Source organism: Schistocerca serialis, chromosome 2 (assembly GCF_023864345.2).
Source record: "Schistocerca serialis cubense isolate TAMUIC-IGC-003099 chromosome 2, iqSchSeri2.2, whole genome shotgun sequence".
In the NCBI taxonomy this organism is placed as follows: Eukaryota; Metazoa; Arthropoda; class Insecta; order Orthoptera; family Acrididae; genus Schistocerca; species Schistocerca serialis.
Window position 1 is genome coordinate 758,285,427 of NC_064639.1, and position 22,036 is coordinate 758,307,462.

The 22,036-nt window shown below is 40.8% G+C and overlaps 1 protein-coding gene across 1 annotated transcript in view; it reads left to right on the forward strand.

Annotated features, from left to right (window-relative positions):
* The first annotated feature begins 777 nt into the window (after positions 1-777).
* LOC126457965 (serine/threonine-protein kinase ATR) overlaps positions 778-22,036 on the forward strand; it is a 359,569-nt gene continuing 338,310 nt past the window's right edge. Inside the window, exons 1-3 of the mRNA XM_050094723.1 lie at positions 778-975; positions 18,707-18,787; positions 18,868-19,091. Of these exons, the coding sequence (XP_049950680.1) occupies positions 944-975; positions 18,707-18,787; positions 18,868-19,091 (337 nt within the window). The 5' untranslated portion in view covers positions 778-943. The remainder of the gene's footprint in view (positions 976-18,706; positions 18,788-18,867; positions 19,092-22,036) is intronic.

The window sequence follows — 22,036 nt, forward strand, 5'->3', positions numbered from 1 at the left end:
GTTCATGAGAGCATGCAACGCTCTGCCAGTGCACAAATTTATGGTGCTGATGGCCATGCGCACTTTTCAGTCGCAATTGCCAATGCAGTGGTGTCAACACTGACACATGCATGGGTCACCGGCTGCAGAGGCCCATCATTAGGACTGTTTGGTACACTGTGTGTTCAGACGCACTCGCACTCTGCCCAGCATTAAAAGTCCGATGTTCGTTCCGCCGCAGTTTGCCACGTGTCATATTTTACCTGCCTGCCCAGTCTACAATGTCCGACATCTGATCCGAGGAGTGGCCGCCCAACCCCAAGACGTCTGCACTTGGTTTTACCACATGTTGAAGACACTCACCACAGCACTCCCCGAACAGCCAGTAAGTAGTGCAGTTCCCGAAATGCTCGCGTTGAGCCTCCAGGCTGTCACAATCTGTCCTTTGTTAAACTGAGACAGATCCTGTGCCTTCCCCATTCTACAAACGGATAGCAAGTTCACTGTCCGTGTGTGTGTGTGTGTGTGTGTCTAGTCTGGATGGGTTTATATCGATAGTAGGTCGGTAATCATGTTCTGGCTGTTCAGTGTACATTTTTAAACCAATTATTTTATCTCGAGCATTTAATGTAAATGTAAATTCTGACCTGAACAAACACAATACCAGAAATATAGGTCAGCTTTGTGTCCTGAGCCACTGAGCTGCACTGTATCAGAGAAACCTATTACCTGCAAGGATTGTATGGATTCTTGTTCCATCTCTCTGATCGTGATCTTTGGCCAGAGCGGGAAGTTGATTGAAATACGGATTGTTTTCATTCACCAGTCACTGCTGTTAAGTCTTATTTGTGTAATCGTAGTATGTTGTGTTTGATGCTTTACGTATGTTGACTCATCATACTGTAAATAATTGAATAGATGACGTAAACAGTGCTGTACAGGTTGTCGTGTCAAGTGGTAGGCAATGGAAGTGCAAGGCATCAGAAGTCCATCAGTGTACGTACCCGATTATTTCACTGTACTTTCGAAAAGTGTGTTGGTGTTCAGATAATTTACGGGAATTCAGCCGGGTGACATCTTTAGCAACCGGTGAAGACGTCGTCCGGCTGCTTTCCAGTAAGTCATTTGAACATTTTGTGCGACGAGAGAAATCATTTTGTGGTTAAGAGCTGTCAGCATTGTGATATTCCGCTTTAGTTAAATATGTATCTGGGCATTTTAAAATTTTAATTGTTGCAATGAATATTTTGAGTGTTTGTTTTTACTGTGTGTGTGTGTGTGTGTGTGTGTGGTTTTTTGTGGCTAAGTATGTTTTTCTTTTACTAAACGTTCATTTATTCGCAAATGATATTAGGCTGTATTTCCTTTTATAGTGTGACATCAAGAATTCTCGCCTCGTATTTGTTTCCAGATATTTTGGCGTCATCTTATTAACTGCTAGAAAGTGTCAGAGGAATCACCTGTTGTTTCAGACAGCCGCTTATTCTTTAAGTGAATGGATACATTTTTGGTATCTTAAAGACTTCTGGATATTATGAACCATTAATAACGTCAAGTACCATGTTGATATAGGCTAAACAATTACTCAAGATTTTCCCGTAATCTGAAATGGACAATATGTTCTACTAGTTATCACTAATATGGTAGAGTCAACGTGTACAATAATGCAGATATTTGAATCGCACACAGCAGTCAGAAATTCATCACTTCCTACCCACTCAGTTATAATACATATTCTTGATGTAATGATGTATGAGATTAAAATGTTTGATTAATTTCTATTTAAAACATTAATGTAGTTTTGTATAGATTCAGTGGAATCGTATTAGATTGTGTTTGTTTCTGGTGTTGTGTTTGTGCTACATATCAGTCTGTTGGTAGACATATTCTCTTTTATATGAAATACACACTGCTAAATGAATAATAGTGAAAGAGTCACAACATAACACTTTCAAAGGCTGCTGCTGCAATCAAGTCTGGTTGCCATTGTGCATATTATTCTGACAGCTGAGCTGACTCATTTGGTACCTTATGTCAGCTTTGATTTGGAGGTAATTATATTATCAGTGGCAGGTTTTAAGCAATTAGCTTTCCTAGTTCAGAAGTTTACAGTGGGTATTAAGTTGAAGGGACTAGTGTAGCAGGGGATACAACCCGTCGGCTTTGGACAATGACGTCACAAGTGGTCAATCGAGAAGCGATTCTTCTTAGTGTTGTAGCTCCCTTCAGTGGCTGATAAGTGTTTTTTGGCTTTAAAAAAAAATCTCACAAGATAGAATAAACAGATCCACTTTATTAAGCAATCAGTAAAAAAACGAAACTGAAACATAACAGCAAAAGCGAAAATGGTAAACTGCTCTCTGGCGACTTGTGACGTCATTGTCCAAAGCCGACGGGTTGTATCCCCTGCTACACTAGACCCAAGTTGAATAATAATTTGACAGACTGCTTTAAATTCTTACTAGAAGAGTATGTAAGAAATTTAACAGGTGACTACTATTTCTTTGCTTTTTTACTGTGAAGTGAAGCTTATAGATAGGTTATGGACAGATTAAAATTGCCCGCAAGTGTTATGTATACGCTTACTGTTAAGTAAAGAATTATTATGAAATTCTATTCAGTTGCACATGGTTCCATATGCTGCTCTAAGCAAGTTTTATTAGTGTCAATACGTTAGACCTACTAAATTTGTGATGGAGTCTGACGAATGTGGCAACTCTGCCATATCTGCTCTATAAAATTGAGATACTAACCTGAATCCTGTAATGTTTAACACATTTATACCAGTGGTCACATGGTGTTCAGGGAGACAGATTATATCAACTTGGTTAGACAACTCTGATTCATCAATACAAAGAAGTAGTTAATTAACTTTACTTCTAAGCCCTCAGATATTTTGAAAAATGAAGATAGCAGGCACTTCATGCTGACTGAAACAATTGGGTGGAATTAAAAAATTTCTGAAGATTGCTGACAATTTTCAGCCATTAGCTGTTTGTACTTGTGCAGTACAGTATGTCAGAATTATGTTGTATAGATTCTATGTCAAATGGAAGGTTTATTTCAGTCCTAACCTCAAATAAAAATTATTTCCGTCTGTTCTACCTATTCTAAAAAGAGCTACTGCTTTGGCACTTGTAACAATTGGCATTCTGCCCCCCCCCCTTCCCCCCCCCCCCCCCCCCTTCCCTGTAAGGTTTATGCTATTAGCCCAACTAGTTTATCCATTCCTTTCCTGTTGAAGTGAAGGCCATGCCTAGTATAATCCCATCTACTGACAGAATCGACATGAACCACACCCGTATTTGACTGTGCACCCAGTGCAAGCAGCTGTTTCATGTCCCATTTTACTTTCTTGACAGAAGGGTTCAAATGATATTGGTTGTCGCATTACAGAGTAATCCTAAATCATCTGTCATTGGTCCCAGACCAGCACTGGGTTTAAAAATTTGGTAGCTTGATCCTATTTCATCCTGCAAAAGTGACATGCACCTGTGGCATGAGAAATATCTAACAACAAAACTGTCTTTGTTTTTATGTAGTAACTTCCCTACATCCATACTTTTCAATTTATTGCTGAAAAGTTGTTATGCCCTGCATACACATTCATAATGGTAGGTATTAGTTCAGCTTTGTTTTTAGTATGCATGATAAGTGCTGCTAGGTGATTTAAAAATGAATAAACCAGTTCTGCATATTTCCTCTCAGTAATGAGTTATGTAATCATTTTCTGTAGAAACTCAATATATAGGGACAGTATTTGCATAATACAGAAGTTTGTTGTAAGAAATAAAGCTAGTGTTATACTTTCCAGATCCTAGAGACCACTCTCCATGGGATCTGAGGAATATGACTTATACAATGTAATGCCTCTTACAAAACTCTCATAGAGTTGGTAATACTTGATATAAAGTACTAAATCCCGCCTTTTCACTTATATACATTGTATTCAGTCACAAATGCAGTACATCGTTATGGGAATTATTTCCAGACAGAGTGAATATGTTGTTGTTTATCCCTTTCCCACAAAAGTAGTAGAACCTACATTTATAACTTCTGACCAATCATATTACTTTCCTCCTCCTGAAAGATACTGAAAAAGATTATGTACGCAAGAACCAGTACATACCTGTTTCAAGATAAGGTGTTGGCCTGGTGCATAAGTTTCGCAGTGTTTTTCCATAAATTTAAGAAACACGGCAGATAAGCATAACAGAGACTTTATTTATCAACAATATATTCTCCTTCACTATTTACAACACTCTGCTAATGCAGGGGTAGCTTTTTGATTCTGCAGCTGTAGAAATCTTGTGGTTTTGAGGCAGAGAACTCATTGAGCCATGTTTGCAGTGCATTTTCATCTGGAAAGGAGGATCCTTGAAGGTGGTTCGATAGAGAGCAGAAAAGATGAGAAAGCTGAGGGCAACAGGTCAGGTGAATAAAGTGGGTGCAGAATGATCTTCCAGTCCATCTCCTGTATAGTGTTTTTTCTCTGTATAGCAGAATGTGGCAGGCGGATGTTATCCTGGAGTAGCATCATTTCATGCAGTCTTCCTGGTCATTGTTCTTGGATTGCTAGAAGTCCCAGTTGTTTACAGTAAATGTTAGCAGTGATAGTAGCACCTCAGGGAAGCAATTGGTAGTACACCACTCTGTTACTGTTCCACCAGGTGGATATCATTTTTTGTGGCTGCACGCAGTTCTTTGTAGCGGAAGTTGCTGCTTGGTTTGGGCTCAGCCATTCCCTTTGTTTCTTCGTGTTAGCAAAGAGACACCATTTCTCATCGCCAGTAACAATACAGGATAGGAATGATCAGTGCTGTTTATGAGCCAATTAATGACAAAAAAGCAGAGATTCACAAAGGCCGCCCTCTGATTTTTGTGATTGTGACTTAGAGCATGTGGTACCCATACAATTGATTTTTAAACCTTCCCCATTGCATGCAAATGTTGCACGGTGGTGAAATCATCACAGTTCATCGAGTAGTCATTGTGGATTAATGCCTTTAAACGATCTCCATCAATCCCCAAAGGTGTTCCTGGTCACCGAGAGTCACTAATGTCAAAATGATCCCATTTAAAATGAAAAATACCACTTTCTTGCTTTGTTCGATCCAGTGGCATTATCCCCATACACGGTGCAAATGTTTATGGCTGCCTCCGCTGCTGTCATCCCTGTGTTGAAGTCAAACAGAAGCGTATGTCGGAAATGTTCTGATTTCTCCACCTTTCAGTCAATTTTCTAGTGTCCACAGCTCCACTCACAATCTCTGAATAGGAAAATGATAGTATGTAAACTCAAATAGCAACAGTGAACTATGAATAAAAAAAATGACAGTTGATAAATAATCCCATAGCAACCACAATACCAACATGTATAACAAAAATGCTACAAGCTTATGCACCAACCTAATATTTATTCGATCTCAGTGTGGATTTCAAAAATCTCTCCACAAAACATGACATTTTTCAATTTACACCTCAGAACAAACAAAATTTGGAATGACAGAATATTGCCAACTGTGATTTTTCAAAAACATTTAATTGTGCAGTTCAGCACTCCAGAGAGGCTCAAATATTGTGGTATCATTGATTGTGCTGATAACTAGTTTTCACCTTATCTTATTGAAATGATGTGATATTATACATTAAGTAACCCAAAGAGTGTACGTAATGAAATGGGTCTGACCTTGTTCTTGTTGTATAGAAATGGGCTTCCATCATATATCCAAAAACAGGACTGTTCTCTTTGTTGACACTGCAGGTGTTATAATCAAACCTAATGGATGAACTTCAGCACTTGAAAATGTAAATTTTTTTCTGAAAATTAATAAGTGGCTTTCTGCAAGAGAACCATCACTGAACTTAGATAAAAGACAGTAAGAACAAATCAGTACTGCATGAGACCTGACGACACCATTAAAAATAATGCATGAGTATAAAGCTAAAAATGAAATCAAATATTCTAAACTTTTGTGCATTTATATTCATAAGTACTTGAACTGGAAATTACATGTTACAGATAGTCCTAAATATCAAATCTCTGCAGCTTTTTAGCTATGGATAATGTCAGATTTTGGAGTTGATCATTTTACATAGTTTTGCTATTTTCATTCACTGATGTTTCATGGCACCATGTTCTGGGTAAATAATCATTGAGGAAAAATGTTTATTGCACAGAAGTATCAAATAAGAATTATGTGATGTTCACTGTAGAGCCGGTAACTACTTCGAAATGCATTTATTCCCTCATCAAGTTTGTTGTCAAAAGTCACAGTTCATAAACAACATTAACATTCGTAAATATAACACTAGAAAGAGAAATGATTTACACTTGCCATCCCTTTGCCTTGTTTGTTGTGCTCTTCAGTACAAAGACTGGTTTCATGCAGCTCTCCATGCTACTCTATCCTGTGCAAGCCTCTTCATCTGTGAGTAACTACTGCAACCTAAATCCTTCTGAAACTGCTTAGTGTATTCATCGCTTGGTCTCCCTTTATGATTTTTACATGGCTACACTCCATACAAATATTTTCAGAAAGGACTTCCTGATACTTAAATCTACACTCAGTCATCAGTTATTTTGCTGCCCAAATAGCAAAACTCACCTTTACTTTAAGTCTCTCATTTTCTAATCTAATTCCCTCAGCATCACCTTCCTTTATCCTTGTTTTGCTTTTGTTGATGTTTATCTTATATCCTCCTTTCAAGACACAGTCCGTTCCGTTCAGCTGCTCTTCCAAGACCTGTGCTGTCTCTGACAATTACAGTGTCATCGGCAAACCTCAAGGTTTTTATTTCTTCACCCTGGATTTTGATTCCTACTACAAATTTTTCTTTTGTATCCTGTACTGCTTGCTCAATATACAGATTGAATAACATACACCCTTCTGAACCACTGCTTCCCTTTCCTGCCCCCTTGATTCTTATAACTGCCATCTGGTTTCTGGACAAATTGTGAATAACCTTTCACTCCCTGTATTTTACCCTTGCCACCTTCAGAATTTGAAAGACTGTATTCCGGCCAACATTGTCAAAAAATTTCCCTAAGTCTAAAAATGCCATGAATGTAGGTTTGCCTTTCCTTAACCTATCTTCTATGAGAAGCCATGGGTCAGTATTGCCTTGCATGTTACTACATTTTTATGGATTCCACACTGATCTTCCCTGAGGTCGGCTTCTACCAGTTTTTCCATTTGTCTGTAAAACATTCGTGTTAGTATTTTGCAGCTGTGACTTATTAAACTGATAGTTCGGTTATTTTCACACCTGTCAACACTCGCTTTCTTTGGAATTGGAATTATTATATTCTTCTTGAAGTCTAAGGGTATTTCGCCTGTCTCATACATCTTGCTCACCAGAAGGTAGAGTTTTGTCGGGGCTGGCTCTCCAAGGCTGTCAGTAGTTCTAACAGAATATTGTCTTCTCCCAAGGCATTTTTTGCGACTTAGGTCTTTCATCGCTTTTTCATATTCTTCATGCAGTATCATATCTCCCTTCTCATCTTTGTCTGTGTCCTCTTCCATTTCCATAATATTGCCGTCAGGTACATCTCCCTTGTATAGTACCTCTGCATACTCCTTCCATCTCTCAACTTTCCCTTGTTTGTTTAGGACTAGTTTTCCATCTGAGCTTTTGATATTCGTGGTTCTCTTTTCTCCAAATGTCTTTTTAATCTTCCTGTAGGCGGCATCTGTCTCACCCCTAGTGTTACATGCTTCTACATCCTTATATTTGTCCTCTAATCATTCTTGCTTAGCCATTTTGCAGTTCCTGTCAATCTCATTTTTGAGACATTTATATTTCCTTTTGCCTGCGTCATTTACTGCATTTGCACATTTTCTCCTTTCATCAATTAAATTCAATATCTCTTGTGTTACCTAAGGATATCTACAAGCCTTCTCCTTTTACCTACTTTATCCTCTGCTGCATTCACTATTTCATCTCTCAAAGCTACCCATTCTTCTTCTATTGTATTCCTTTCCTCTGTTCTTGTCAAACGCTCCCTAATGCTCTCTCTGAAACTCTCTACAACCTCTGGTTCATTCAGTTTATCCAGATTCCATCTCGTTAAATTTCTACCTTTTTGCAGTTTCTTCAGTTTTAATCTACAGTTCATAACCAATAAATTGTTGTCAGAGTCCACATCTGTCCCTGGAAATATCTTACAGTTCAAAACCTGGTTCCTAAATATCTGTCTTACCATTATACAGGGTGGAGAAAAAATGTGGCACAAAATTTTAACCCTGGATAGCTGATGCTAATAGGAACCAAAATGACTAATGTATAGGTTGACAATGCACAGTTTTTAAACTATGAAAACTTGGTACAGGTGCTCCGATTGGCCACGGGATTCCCCTGTTGCAGGGTGCACTGGACAATGCATGACCGCGAATACTTTGCCTACGGTAGAGATCGCGATGTATCCTAGGCAGCCCGCATGCTCGGTGACAGTGCACCAGCCTTCCACTCTGGGGGCGAATCCGTTGGGTCCCATCATGTCCATTGTAGTTTCATGATAAGACGTACCGGGAACAAACCTGTCAACAGCTGTTAGTTTGCATGCAGAAAGTCACAAATTTTGTCGGCCCTGAAAAGGGCCTTTTTTGTAGCTCGGACATTTTTATTTAAAGCAAGTGCTCAAACTGGCGACCCTCTACATCTACATCTTCATATATACTCTGTTAGCCACCAAGGGGTGTGTGGCGGAGGGCACAATTCGCGCCACAGTGTTATTCCCCCCCCCCCCCCCCTCCCCCGTCCTGTTCCATTCATGAACCGCGCGAGGGAAAAACGACTGTCTCAACGCCTCAGTACGAGCTCTAATTTCCCTTATCTTTGCATGGTGATCAATGCACAATTTGAAAGTTTGTGGTAATAATATATGCTCTTCATCCTTGGCGAAGATTGGATATCGGAATTTAGTGAGCAGCCCCTTCCGTTTAGCGCGTTGTCTATCTGCAAGTGTGCCCCACTTCAAACTTTCAGTGAGATTTGTAACACTCTCGTGATGGCTAAATGTACCAGTCACGAATCTTGCCACTCTTCTTTGCACCTCCTCAATCTCTTGAATCAGACCCAACTGGTAAGGGTCCCATACAGACGAACAACACTCAAAGATTGTATTAGGATGTTTTTATAGACCTCCAGCATCCGCAACAAATGTCGCAGAATGTTTCAGGGAAGTTTTGAGTACATAGGAAATAAATATCCAAATTATCCATTAGTTATAGGTGGAGATTTTAATCTGGCATCCATTGACTGTGAAAATTACACGTTTATGACGGGGCAGAAGCAAAGACTCGTGAAGTTATTCTAAAAACGCTCTCAACATACAACCTTGAGCACTTGGTTAGAAAACCAACTTGAGATGGGAACTTAATAGATATCTTGGCGACAAACAGAGCTAACCTTTTTGAGGAAGTTAATCTAGAAGAAGGTATTAGGGACCATAATGTAGTTGTGGCTTCTATGTCAGTGGAAGTTGCAAAAAGCGTTTTCTTGTTTGGAAAAGCAAATAAAAGTGTCATTAATGAATATCTTCATAGTCAGCTCCAAGCATTCACGGTGGGACACAAAGATGTTGAGTATCTTTGGTTGGAATTTAAAGGTATTGCTCACCACGTGCTAGAGAAGTATATGCCTAGCAAAAATATAGGGGAGGGACGGGATCCACTTTGGTACAACAGACGTATTAGGAAGTTGCTGAGAAAGCAGATAATTTTGTGCACAGTCATCCTAAGCGTAATCACTGCCCTGCTGACAATAACGAATTTGAAAGCAATATTTTATCTGCAGATTCTTAAAATAACCCCAAAAAATTTTGGTCGTATGTAAAATCTATGAATGCTAAAAATAATTCAATACCTTGTCTTGCTGACAGTACAGGTAATGTAATGGATGATGATAAACAGAAAGCCGAAATTGTAAACGTAGTTTTCAAAAACTCATTTACGGTAGAGGACTGCAGCACCATTCCCCCTTTCAATTATCGAACAAACGCATGGATGGCTGATGTAGTCTTTAGTGTATCTGGGATTGTAAAACAGTTAAGATGCTTAGACGCCAGGAAGGCATGTGGCCCAGATGGTATCGCTGTAAGATTATATGTTGACTATGCTACAAATATAGCACCATTCTTATCCATCATCTATCAGAGATCATTGCAAACAGCAGAAAGTTCCATGGGACTGGAAGAAGGCCCAGGTCATAGCAATCTATAAAAAGGGTAGAAAATTGGATGCACATAATTACTGACCAATTTCACTGATGTCGATTTGTTGTAGAATCATGGAGCATATTTTGTGTTCATACATAATGACCTTCCTAGACTCTGAGAAGCTCATCTGCAGAAACCAGCATGGTTTTAGGAAACAGCAGTCATGCGAAACATAGCTGGCCCTCTTTGTGCATGATATACAACAGGTTCTAGATACCGGCTCCCAGTTTGATGCCATATTTCTCGACTTTCGAAAGGTGTTAGACTCAGTTCCGCACTGTCGTTTGCTCCAGAAAGTGTGTGCTTACAGTCTATCTGATGACATATGCGGTTGGATAGAAATTTTTCTAACAGACAGAGAGCAGTACGTCGTCCTGAATGGGGTGACTTCACCAGAAACAGGCGTAACTTCAGGTGTGCCCCAGGGCAACGTAATAGGTCCGCTGCTTTTTACTATTTACATAAACAATCTGGTTGATGGTATTGACAGCGGCATTAGACTGTTTCTTGATGATGCTGTAGTCTACAGGAAAGTAGTAACACATGTAAGTTGTGAACAAATCAATGAGGAGGATTTGCAGGAAATAAATGTGGGGTGTAATGACTGGCAGTTATCTCTCAACATTAGTAAGTGTAATCTACTGCGTGTAACAAGGCGAAAATCCCCATTGATGTATGAGTACAAAATAAATGCCCAGTCTTTGGAAGCGGTAACATCTGTCAAGTATCTGGTTGTGACTATACAAAATGATCTCAAATGGAATGATCAGATTACACAAGTAACAGGCAAGGTGAACTCTAGATTGTGATTTTTGGTAGAATCCTGAAGCAATGCAGTCTTTCAACAAAGGAAATTGCTTACAATACGTTAGTTCGTCCAGTCTTAGAGTATTATTCGTCTGTATGGGATCCTTACCAGTTGGGACTGATTCAAGAGATTGAGAAGGTCCAAAGAAGAGCAGCAAGATTTGTGACTGGTACATTTAGCCATCGCGAGAGCATTACAAATCTCATTGAAACAGTCTAATGCCGCTGTCAATACCATCAACCAGATCATTTATGTAAATCGTAAACAGCGGCGAAGCTATTACGCTGCCCTGGGGCACACCTGAAGTTACGCTTTTTTCTGTTGAAATCACCCCATTCAGGACGACATACTGCTGTCTATCTGTTAGAAAACTTTCTATCCAACCGCAATGTCATCGGATAGATCGATAGCGCGCACTTTTTGGAGCAAGCGACAGTGCGGAACTGAGTCGAATGCGACACAAGCTTGGTAACGTCGAATGGTGTGTTGCCGAACTCTTTCAAGAAATCTTGGCGTTGCTCTGATGTGATTGGTGACATGTTGAATGCGATCCATTAATTCCTCTTCGTTTCTAGGTGGTTTGTGTCCAGGTGGGTGAACTATAACCTTGAAGAATCCCCACAGGAAAAAGTCCGGTAGCGTGAGGTCTGGTGATTGTGGGGGCCATGTCCTATGAGCACCTCTGCCAATTACCCGGCTGTCGAAGAGTTCATTTAAATATCCGCACACAGCATGACTGTTATGTGCAGGCATCCCACCATGTTGCAACCACATGTGTAGCCGTATATCCAGGGGAACATCTTCCAGCAGGCCGGGTAGAGTTTCTTGCAAAAAGTGAAGGTAATTTGCCCCGGTAAGTTGAGGAGATAGACAGACCAGCCCAATCAGATTGTCACCTACAATGCATGCCCAAATGTTGAGCGAAAATCGTTCCTGGTGTCTGTGGACGTACGTGACGTAAGGATTTCCCCATGCTCAGTAATGAATGTTTTGAGTGTTGTAAAGGCCAAACTCATGGAAGGTGCACTCGTCGGTAAACAACACAATGGTGGGGAAGTCAGGATCTTGTGCAACACATAGCAGAACCACCGGGAAAACCCTAAACTTCGTTCATATTCTGCCACAAGATTTAGCTCTCTGACAGGGTGGAAACTAAAGGGATGCTGGTCATCATCCCTCTAAACCTCCCAGACTAACCGATGAGTGACCTTCATGTTGTGTCCAGCCTCTCGAGTACTTCTTGTAGGTGCTTCCTCGAAGCGCTCTAGAACAGTCTCTTCAAATGCAGCATTCCATCATGTTCGAAGTCTTCCAGCATCACCATGATATTCCTCTAATGAGCCTGTTACGCCAAGTCGCTGGTGAATTGCTGTAAACATTTTCGGGTGTGGGTGGCATCTTGCTGGGTACCGTTCCTCATACAACTGTTGAGCTTCATGTGCATAACCGTTGGTTAGTCCATGAACAAAAACCATATCTCGTTGTTCTTCAAATGAATACTGTGGCGCCAAGCTTACTGTATGACTAAATCTTTGGTGATGTGTGTGTGTGCTCTGAAGCGAAGCTTATGTGTGAATGCCTCTGACATGAAGTGTAGACAAACAGAAAGACCTATTCGACATGTGTGCGTATCACATTGGGGAAGTGACTGGGCGAGGGACGTTTGTTTGTGTGATCCGACAACCATAGATCTGCCAGTCAACCAATGAACGGTAACAGGGCAATATCATGCCCAATCGGAGCGTGTGGCACCAAGTTTCCGTAGTTTAAAAATGGTGCATTGTCGACCTACACAACATTAGTAATTTTGGTTCCTATTGGCATCAGCTATCCAGGGTTAAAATTTCATGACAAAATTTTTCTCCAGCCACTATAATCAATATCTCTTCTACATACAAAATCTTCTTTCATGGCTCTTAAACCAAGTGTTAGCTGTGATTAAGTTATGCTCTTTGCAAAATTCTACCAGGAACTTCCTCTTTCATTCCTTATCCCCAGTCCATATTCACCTACTACTTTTCCTTTTCTTCCTTTTCCTACTATTGAATTTCGGTTCCTCAAGACTATTACATTTTTATCTCCTTTAATTATATGAATTATTTCTTTTATCTCGTCGTGCATTTCTTCAATCTCTTCATCATTTGTGGAACTAGTTGGTAGAAACTTGTGCTACTGTGGTAGGCATGGGCTTCATGTCTATCGTGGCTACAGTAATGCGTTCACTATGCTTTTTGTAGTAGCTTATCTGTGTTCCTACTTTTTCTCCATTATTAAACCTAGTCCTGAATGACCACTTTTTGATTTTGTATTTATGCCCCTTGTATTCACCTGACCAGAAGTCTTATTCCTCCTGCCATCAAACTTCACTAATTCCCACTTTATCTAACTTTAACCTATCCATTTCCCTTTTTAAATTTTCCAACCTACCTGCCTGATTAAGGGATCTGACATTCCAGGCTCCGATCCATAGAACGCCAGTTTTGTTTCTCTTGAGGACGACGTCTTCTTGAGTAGTGCCCCGGAGATCCAAATGGGGGACTATTTTACCTCTGGAATATTTTACCCAAGAGGATGCCATTATCATTTAACCATACAGTAATTTTGCTTGCCCTTGGGAAACGTTAAGGCTATAGTTTTCCCTTGCTTTCAGCCGTTCACAGTACCAGCACAGCAATGCTGTTTTGGTTAATATTACAAGGTCAATTCAATCAGTCAACCAGACTGTTGTCCCAGCACCTACTGAAAAGGCTGCTGCCGTTCTTTAGCAACTACACGTTTGTCTGGCCTCTCAACAGATACTCCTCCAATGTAGGGTGTAGTTACACCCACGGTACAGCTATGTGTATTGCTGAGGCACACAAGCCTTGCCACCAACAGCAAGGTCCATGGTTCATGAGGCCTTGGCCTTATCGTGGCACAAAGTGGAGTGAGATACTGGTATTCATTATTCATCTGTAAAAGTGTTTGACTACTGACCCAGTGGTGTAAAGTATTTCCTAGATAACAAAATTAGCTTCAAATGCAAACTGAAATCTTGTCTCTTTGGTAACTCCTCCTGCTCCATTGAGGCCTTTTTAAATTTTTTTAAATGTATGGGGTCATGTAAATGGTCTACATTTTACCATATTTTTCACTGAGAAAGTGTACTATATTAATAAAATTTGCTTGTTCCACACCATAGAGAGAACTCGCTTTCATGATCCTCATAACATGCAAAACTAATAAAACAACTCTGAGAACAGGAAAATTAATACAGAGGTGGAATTTACTTAGAGCTAATATGCCTTCATTAAATTTGTGTATCATTTTCTCTGTATGGTGACCCCAAGGTAGTCCTGTACTTTACCTTGATTGATACAGAGGGAGTTAGCTGTACACAAATTTTAGTTTTAACAGTCTAAAAGATTAAGCTTATCCATTATAGATATTCTAGAACCCAAGACTGAATATAAATACAGAAAACTGCAAACAGTCACGGATATTTCAAGAAAGTGACTGGTTGTCGTTTTCTATATTTATACATTAACAGCGGTTTGATCTGTGTCGTAGGCAAGCATCTCTGTTGTTTTTGATGTTGTCTAGACTGCAAGACCATCTGCAAATAATTATCAGCATGTACCTGATAGCATTATATTAGGTGACAAGTCGGTCATATAAATAATGGATAAGATTGTGTCCAGTACAGAACCTTGAGGGCCATTTACTCGCAAAGGGCACTATTCAGACTCTGTGCCTTGAAATTCAGTCATTTGCATTCTGTTAAATAAATAAGAGTCCATCAAACCAATAGCATTGTCTCTAAATCCATAAAAATGTAGCTATTCAATATTATTTTAAGGCATATAGTGTCGAAAAGCTTTTGGTAAATCAAAAAGTCTGCTCTAAAGAACTGCTTACATATACTGTATAAGAAATGACAATACAGCTTTAACCATGCCCAAACTTGATCTAAAACCAAATTTATTACTGCTGAAGATCTTATTTTCTGCAAAGTATTTTACAATTTGGTTATTAAATAGTAAAGCTGTCCTCAAGTTGAAGGTTGCTTACGTTCCCTGCTGGTAATGGAACTAATGAAGGTTGTATGGCCTTGCCTTCCTCTGATCATTGAACTGGATGTACCCACCCAGCTAAAGGCAGAATCTACAGTTGAATGTGGACTCTGTATGACAGTGTAGATTCTTATATTTCATTTTAACAAATCACTGCCTGCCAAAGGCAGTAGGTGACAGAAAAGTTCTGGGACCGACTGCTGTCTTTGTGTCTGTAATATGGCACATACAATCTGAGCTACTGAGACAACTTGCTTATTGAGTGCAACCTTTGTAACTTTTAACAACATTGGGACAATTAAAAAAGGCCAATAATTGTTACAACTTGAGTGGCTACTTTACTTTTGGACTGGAATAACTACTGCTTACAGGAAAATTAAAGAGACCTTTGGAGATAAGAGAACGACTTGTATGAATATCAAGAGCTCAGATGGAAACCCAGTTCTAAGCAAAGAAGGGAAAGCAGAAAGGTGGAAGGAGTATATAGAGGGTCTATACAAGGGCGATGTACTTGGGGACAATATTATGGAAATGGAAGAGGATGTAGATGAAGATGAAATGGGAGATATGATACTGCGTGAAGAGTTTGACAGAGCACTGAAAGACCTGAGTCGAAACAAGGCACCCGGAGTAGACAACATTCCATTGGAACTACTGATGGCCTTGGGAGAGCCAGTCCTGACAAAACTCTACCATCTGGTGAGCAAGATGTATGAAACAGGCGAAATACCCTCAGACTTCAAGAAGAATATAATAATTCCAATCCCAAAGAAAGCAGGTGTTGACAGATGTGAAAATTACCGAACTATCAGTTTAATAAGTCACAGCTGCAAAATACTAACACGAATTCTATACAGACGAATGGAAAAACTAGTAGAAGCCAACCTCGGGGAAGATCAGTTTGGATTCCGTAGAAACACTGGAACACTTGAGGCAATACTGACCTTACGACTTATCTTAGAAGAAAGATTAAGGAAAGGCAAACCTACGTTTCTAGCATTTGTAGACTTAGAGAAAGCTTTTGACAATGTTGACTGGAATACTCTCTTTCAAATTCTAAAGGTGGCAGGGGTAAAATACAGGGAGCGAAAGGCTATTTACAATTTGTACAGAAACCAGATGGCAGTTATAAGAGTCGAGGGACATGAAAGGGAAGCAGTGGTTGGGAAGGGAGTAAGACAGGGTTGTAGCCTCTCCTCGATGTTGTTCAATCTGTATATTGAGCAAGCAGTAAAGGAAACAAAAGAAAAATTCGGAGTAGGTATTAAAATTCATGGAGAAGAAATAAAAACTTTGAGGTTCGCCGATGACATTGTAATTCTGTCAGAGACAGCAAAGGACTTGGAAGAGCAGTTGAATGGAATGGACAGTGTCTTGGAAGGAGGATATAAGAAGAACATCAACAAATGCAAAACAAGGATAATGGAATGTAGTCTAATTAAGTCGGGTGATGCTGAGGGAATTAGATTAGGAAATGAGGCACTTAAAGTAGTAAAGGAGTTTTGCTATTTGGGGAGCAAAATAACTGATGATGGTCGAAGTAGAGAGGAAATAAAATGTAGGCTGGCAATGGCAAGGAAAGCGTTGCTGAAGGAGAGAAATTTGTTAACATCGAGTATAGATTTAAGTGTCAGGAAGTCATTTCTGAAAGTATTTGTATGGAGTGTAGCCATGTATGGAAGTGAAACATGGACGATAAATAGTTTGGACAAGAAGAGAATAGAAGCTTTCGAAATGTGGTGCTACAGAAGAATGCTGAAGATTAGATGGGTAGATCACATAACTAATGAGGAAGTATTGAATAGGATTGGGGAGAAGAGAAGTTTGTGGCACAACTTGACCAGAAGAAGGGATCGGTTGGTAGGACATGTTCTGAGGCATCAAGGGATCACCAATTTAGTATTGGAGGGCAGCGTGGAGGGTAAAAATCGCAGAGGGAGACCAAGAGATGAATACACTAAGCAGATTCAGAAGGATGTGGGTTGCAGTAGGTACTGGGAGATGAAAAAGCTTGCACAGGATAGAGTAGCATGGAGAGCTGCATCAAACCAGTCTCAGGACTGAAGACCACAACAACAACAACAACTTCAGTAATGGAAATTCTTGGATGGAGCAGTATGCAAAATAGGGGAAAGGCAACCACTCACCTACAGCAGATTGATGCTTCAAGCACAGTAACTCAAAAGAAAACAGTTTTCAGGCACTAGCTCTTTCCACAGCAGTAGTATACCCATTCGCACATAAGCACAGAGACACCCAAATGCACACTCCTGTGGCCACAGCAAGAGTCTTTGTTTATTTTTTCTGAAGTATGTGAATTGCTCTATGGGTCACATAATCATAAGTAGAGACTGCAGCATTTGCCTCAAAGAAAGAAAGATACAGGAGCACAAAACAGTGAAGCATATCTCCTATGATGAGGCCAAAAAGATCTATAAGGCCATGCAGCCTCCTGCTTTCACTATTTCTTTCACTTCAGCTCTTAAAAATTGTATTCCGAAAGGCGAAACGTCTACCCAGATTGATGTTGCTAGTGTCATCACTGCTACCTGTTTTAAAGGGTGCTGTCTGCTGTCACAAGGCCTATAACTAGGTTGTTTGAGATTGTAACAAATACTACTCATCATACATTAATGTACACAGATGAGCCAACACTTTATGATTGCCTGCTTAATAGCATGTTGCTCCATCTTTGAAATGCAATACGGCAATAGTTCTGCACCGAATGGATTTGACAAGTCCTGCATAGGTTTTTATAGGTATCTGGCACCAAATGTCCTTGCACAGGTCACACCACTCTTGGTAATAACAGGATGGTCGTTTGTGGGCTTGGATCTAGTGTCCAGTAGCATCCACGATGTGTTCCATTGGGTTCAGATCAGGCAAATTTGGTGGCCAAGACATGAATACGAGTTAACTATCATGCTCTTCAGGCTACTGTAGCTTGATTCTAGCCCTGTGACACATTTACCCTGCTGGAAGATGCTTTTGCTGCCAGGGAAGACATCAACCATGGGGGAGGGAGGTAGTTTCTGACATAACTCGAATCATTTTGGACTATATGCAGCGAACAGTTAATCAAGTACTAAAGTATGTGTAGAAAACACCGAAAATGCTATGTAAGTTTCTGTCTCTTAATTTAACTTGACAAGTAATGCAGTAGCCAAAACTGACAGTAATAGGTCTGAGTCATGTTTTTAAACATCTACTAACAAATTTATTGTGCTGTAACAGTTGTATTGACAGTTTTCACACTGAATGTGATCTCTGTGATTCCAAAAGTTAATGAGTTTGTAAGTTTCTTTTGAAAGAGAGGAGTGATAGGTAGGTATATACGTGACTTAAACATTGAATGTGAATGAAAATAAAGCTCTGTCAGATATAGTGTGAACAATACATACAAATAATTGTATGTGTCGATATAAATGCTTATTTTGTTTCATAATGTTCCATGTTGCGTTAATTGTCAGTTTATTCACATATATGTCTGTTTTCTTTTCAACGGAAACTTCATTTTCCTGCTCTCTCAACATTGTAAGTGGTATTCACTACAGAATTTATCACAGTGTACTTCACAGTTTTGTATCAAATTTCCTGTTTATGATTTTGTGCTAATTTCATATTTTGACAAACATTTTTTGTTTGCAGTGAAACGTGGGATGGAGACTCAGCTGATGTTGAGGATGATGAATCTGTAATAACAAGAAGAATCAGTAGGAATTCTGGAGAGTTTGTATCAATTACTTCAAATTATACATGTGCTGTTTCTTTCTTTTCCTCTATAACCTGTCTGTGACTTCTGCTTGCAGTCCTGTTTGCACAAATGAAAGTGTTATCCTTCGACATGATCGTGCGTGGAAGACAATTAATGAACCAGTGAAAACAATATATAAAAACCTAGATAAAAATCAAGCTCATGTAAAGTCATTTTTGAAGTACCTGCTTGACAACAAAAAGAATCTTGTGAAGTATTTTGTTCCTAATCAAAAATGTTGTAAGGAGCACTATTCTGCTATGGTTAAAAACTGTTCAGGTGTGTACTCTGTCACATAAATTTATCATAGTATATGTTCCTTGTGTAATATTTTATTGATATCAGTATAGAAAATGGAAAATTTTAGTTTTGGCATACATAATGCAATTATGATGGTGAGCCTGCATATTTAGCTATATTTGTTTAAATATTCAGCTTTATTCCTTGTCAGAATTGTCCAAGCAATATTGAAATTTCAGATGTCATTGTAAATTTGATTTATGCTGATAAAACAATAGCATTCTGTAAGATTTGGGGTGTGTTGAAACCAGTTAGGAAGAAAACAATTGTGCAGGGGATACACCACTATGCTATTTTTGTCATGAATGCTGTAAAATACAAAAGAAAAATATTGCTCTAAAGTTAATCAGTTGTCAGAAGCAATTAACATCAAGTGTCAGAACAGATGTTCTTCTGTCAAAGTTTATGACTATTGGAAGCAGTGAGGGAAGTGTTGTTCTCAGTGGGAGAGAGATGTTAGGTATGTGAATGTAGATGCAGGTTATAGGAAGACACTGATATAAGAATTGTCCTGTATGGAAGAAACAAGTTTGTTTTACAGAAAGACAAAAATAACAGAATAGGCATTTCTAGTTGGAAAAGCAAAGTAAGGAAGGGAAAATATACTTAAAGACGGATAACTAAAATGGTCATCTTGAACTGAGTGAGTACGGGATGGAAAGTGAATATAGAAAGGAGAATGAGAACAATCTTGGGAATGGAACCAAGCGGAGTGGCCGGAGGTGGGGGATAGATAAATGGAAAGTACTCAGGCGGATGAGAATTGGAAAAGTTAGGGTTAGTGCAGATTCAGTTATGGGACATTGATGTAACATTTGTTACACCAGGGAAGTCAACTTGTGACACACATTTTAATTACATTGCAAGAGAAACTGCATGTTGGTAGTTGCTTTTCCTGTTATATGTGTTCATTTATTTTAATCAGTAACCTCTTTTCAGGCTTTGCCATATAGCAGTTCCTCTTCAACAGATTAAGTCATCCTGTCACAAAGATTTTAAACATTGAAGTCAGATATATGAGTGTTTATATTACACATGAACATTATTCATCTCTGATTATTCCAGTCTGAATATTATCACATACTTTTATTCATGCAAGAACACAACTCTGTAATATGTGATGCCGATCTGCTCTCCATGAACTCAGAAGGAGAAATGGCAATATTCATTAATAAAGATACGGATTTTTAACACAAACAGTGGTGTGACACCATTCATAGACCCCCCTGCGGGTTCGGGGCTTAGAATAGGCCCGCGGTATTCCTGCCTGTCGTAAGAGGCGACTAAAAGGAGTCTCAAATGTTTTGGCCTTAATGTGATGGTCCCCCTTGGGGTTTGACCTCCATTTTTCAAAATTCTACAGAAGTACGAGCCTTTTGGGGAAGGACACCTTACATGGTGTACCACTGGTCCTAAGTGCACTAAGACCTTGGCACTCAGCATTGCACCGGCGTTGTCACCATACCCATTATTCCTCAAATTGGGCCTAAACGCCTGATGGGTTGTCCACGTTACGCCCATAGTGCCTCTCCATCTGCACCAGTGATCATGATGGACTTTCCATGGCACCAGAAATCCAGCACGGTAGCCAGCCCGTTGTGGTGGGGTCGTCATGTACCCTCTAGGTTGTAGCCCCCTGACAACACAGGGATCGTACTGCCGATACCTGAGCTGCACCCTCCCCACGTTGGCCAAGGAGTAGATGCCCGTCTCCTTGGGGCATCAGGACTCCCGGCAATGGTCATCCTGCCAGGTGGCCCTTGCTGCGGCTGGGTGGCGCCCGTGGGGAGAGCCCCTGGTCGGAGTGGGTGGTATCGGGGGCGGATGTTTCGCACATGAAACGTCAGCACGTATCAGGTCGCTCTGCGGCCGAGTCTTCCAAAAGAAAAGGTACCGTTTCTAGTTCTGGTTCTCCTGCCCTTTCCCCCTTGGCCACTCCATGGGAGGAGGGACAGGCCCGCCGGCTTGGGGCGAAGTACTTCCCCCGCTATTTGGTCTGTTCTCGAACAGATGGGGGGACGTTCGCCACCTCCAAGCCCATGTTCTTTGTTCAACACATTGAGGACGTCTTCGGGGAAATCGAGGCTCTCAGCAAGATGCGATCTGGGTCCGTTCTTATCAAGACCACCTCTGCCACACAATCGGCGGCACTCCAGGCGTGCGACCGCCTAGGGGACATCCCGGTCTCCATTGTCCCACATCTGGCACTCAATAGGACGCAGGGGGTCATTTTTCATCGTGACCTCCTGCTACAATCTGATGAGGAGCTCAGGGCCAACCTGGAGCGCCGCGGCGTGCATTTCGTCCGGCGAGTCCAGCGCGGCCCCAAAGACCGTCGCATCGACACCGGGGCCTTTATCCTCGCCTTCGAGGGGGACGTTCTCCCGGAGAAGGTAAAGGTGATGTGCTACCGGTGCGACGTGCGACCTTACGTCCCGCCTCCTATGCGCTGTTTTAGATGTTTGCGTTTTGGGCACATGTCGTCCCGGTGTGAGGCTGAGCCCCTTTGCGGCGACTGTGGACGTCCTCTTCGTGAGGAACATACTTGCACCCCACCACCTCGGTGCCCTAATTGTCCTGGCGTCCACTCGCCTAGGTCCCCAGACTGCCCCGCCTATCAGAAGGAGAAAAAGTTACAAGAAATCAAAACTTTGGATCGGCTCTCTTATTCTGAGGCCAGGAAGAAGTATGACCGCCTTCATCCCGTGTCACTGGCCACTTCGTTTGCCTCAGTTGTGTCCACTCCTTCCGCTGTATCCTCACCTTTATCCTGTCCCCCCTCCGCCTCCTCTGCCCGTCAGGGGGCTCTGCCTCCGCCTCCCAAATCCCTCCCTTCCAACTCCTCCTCCCCCGCGGCCCCCACCCCCCCTGCCCCAGGGGCCACCCTTCCTCCTCCTCCTCCCCCCACGCCACCTGAGAAGCGA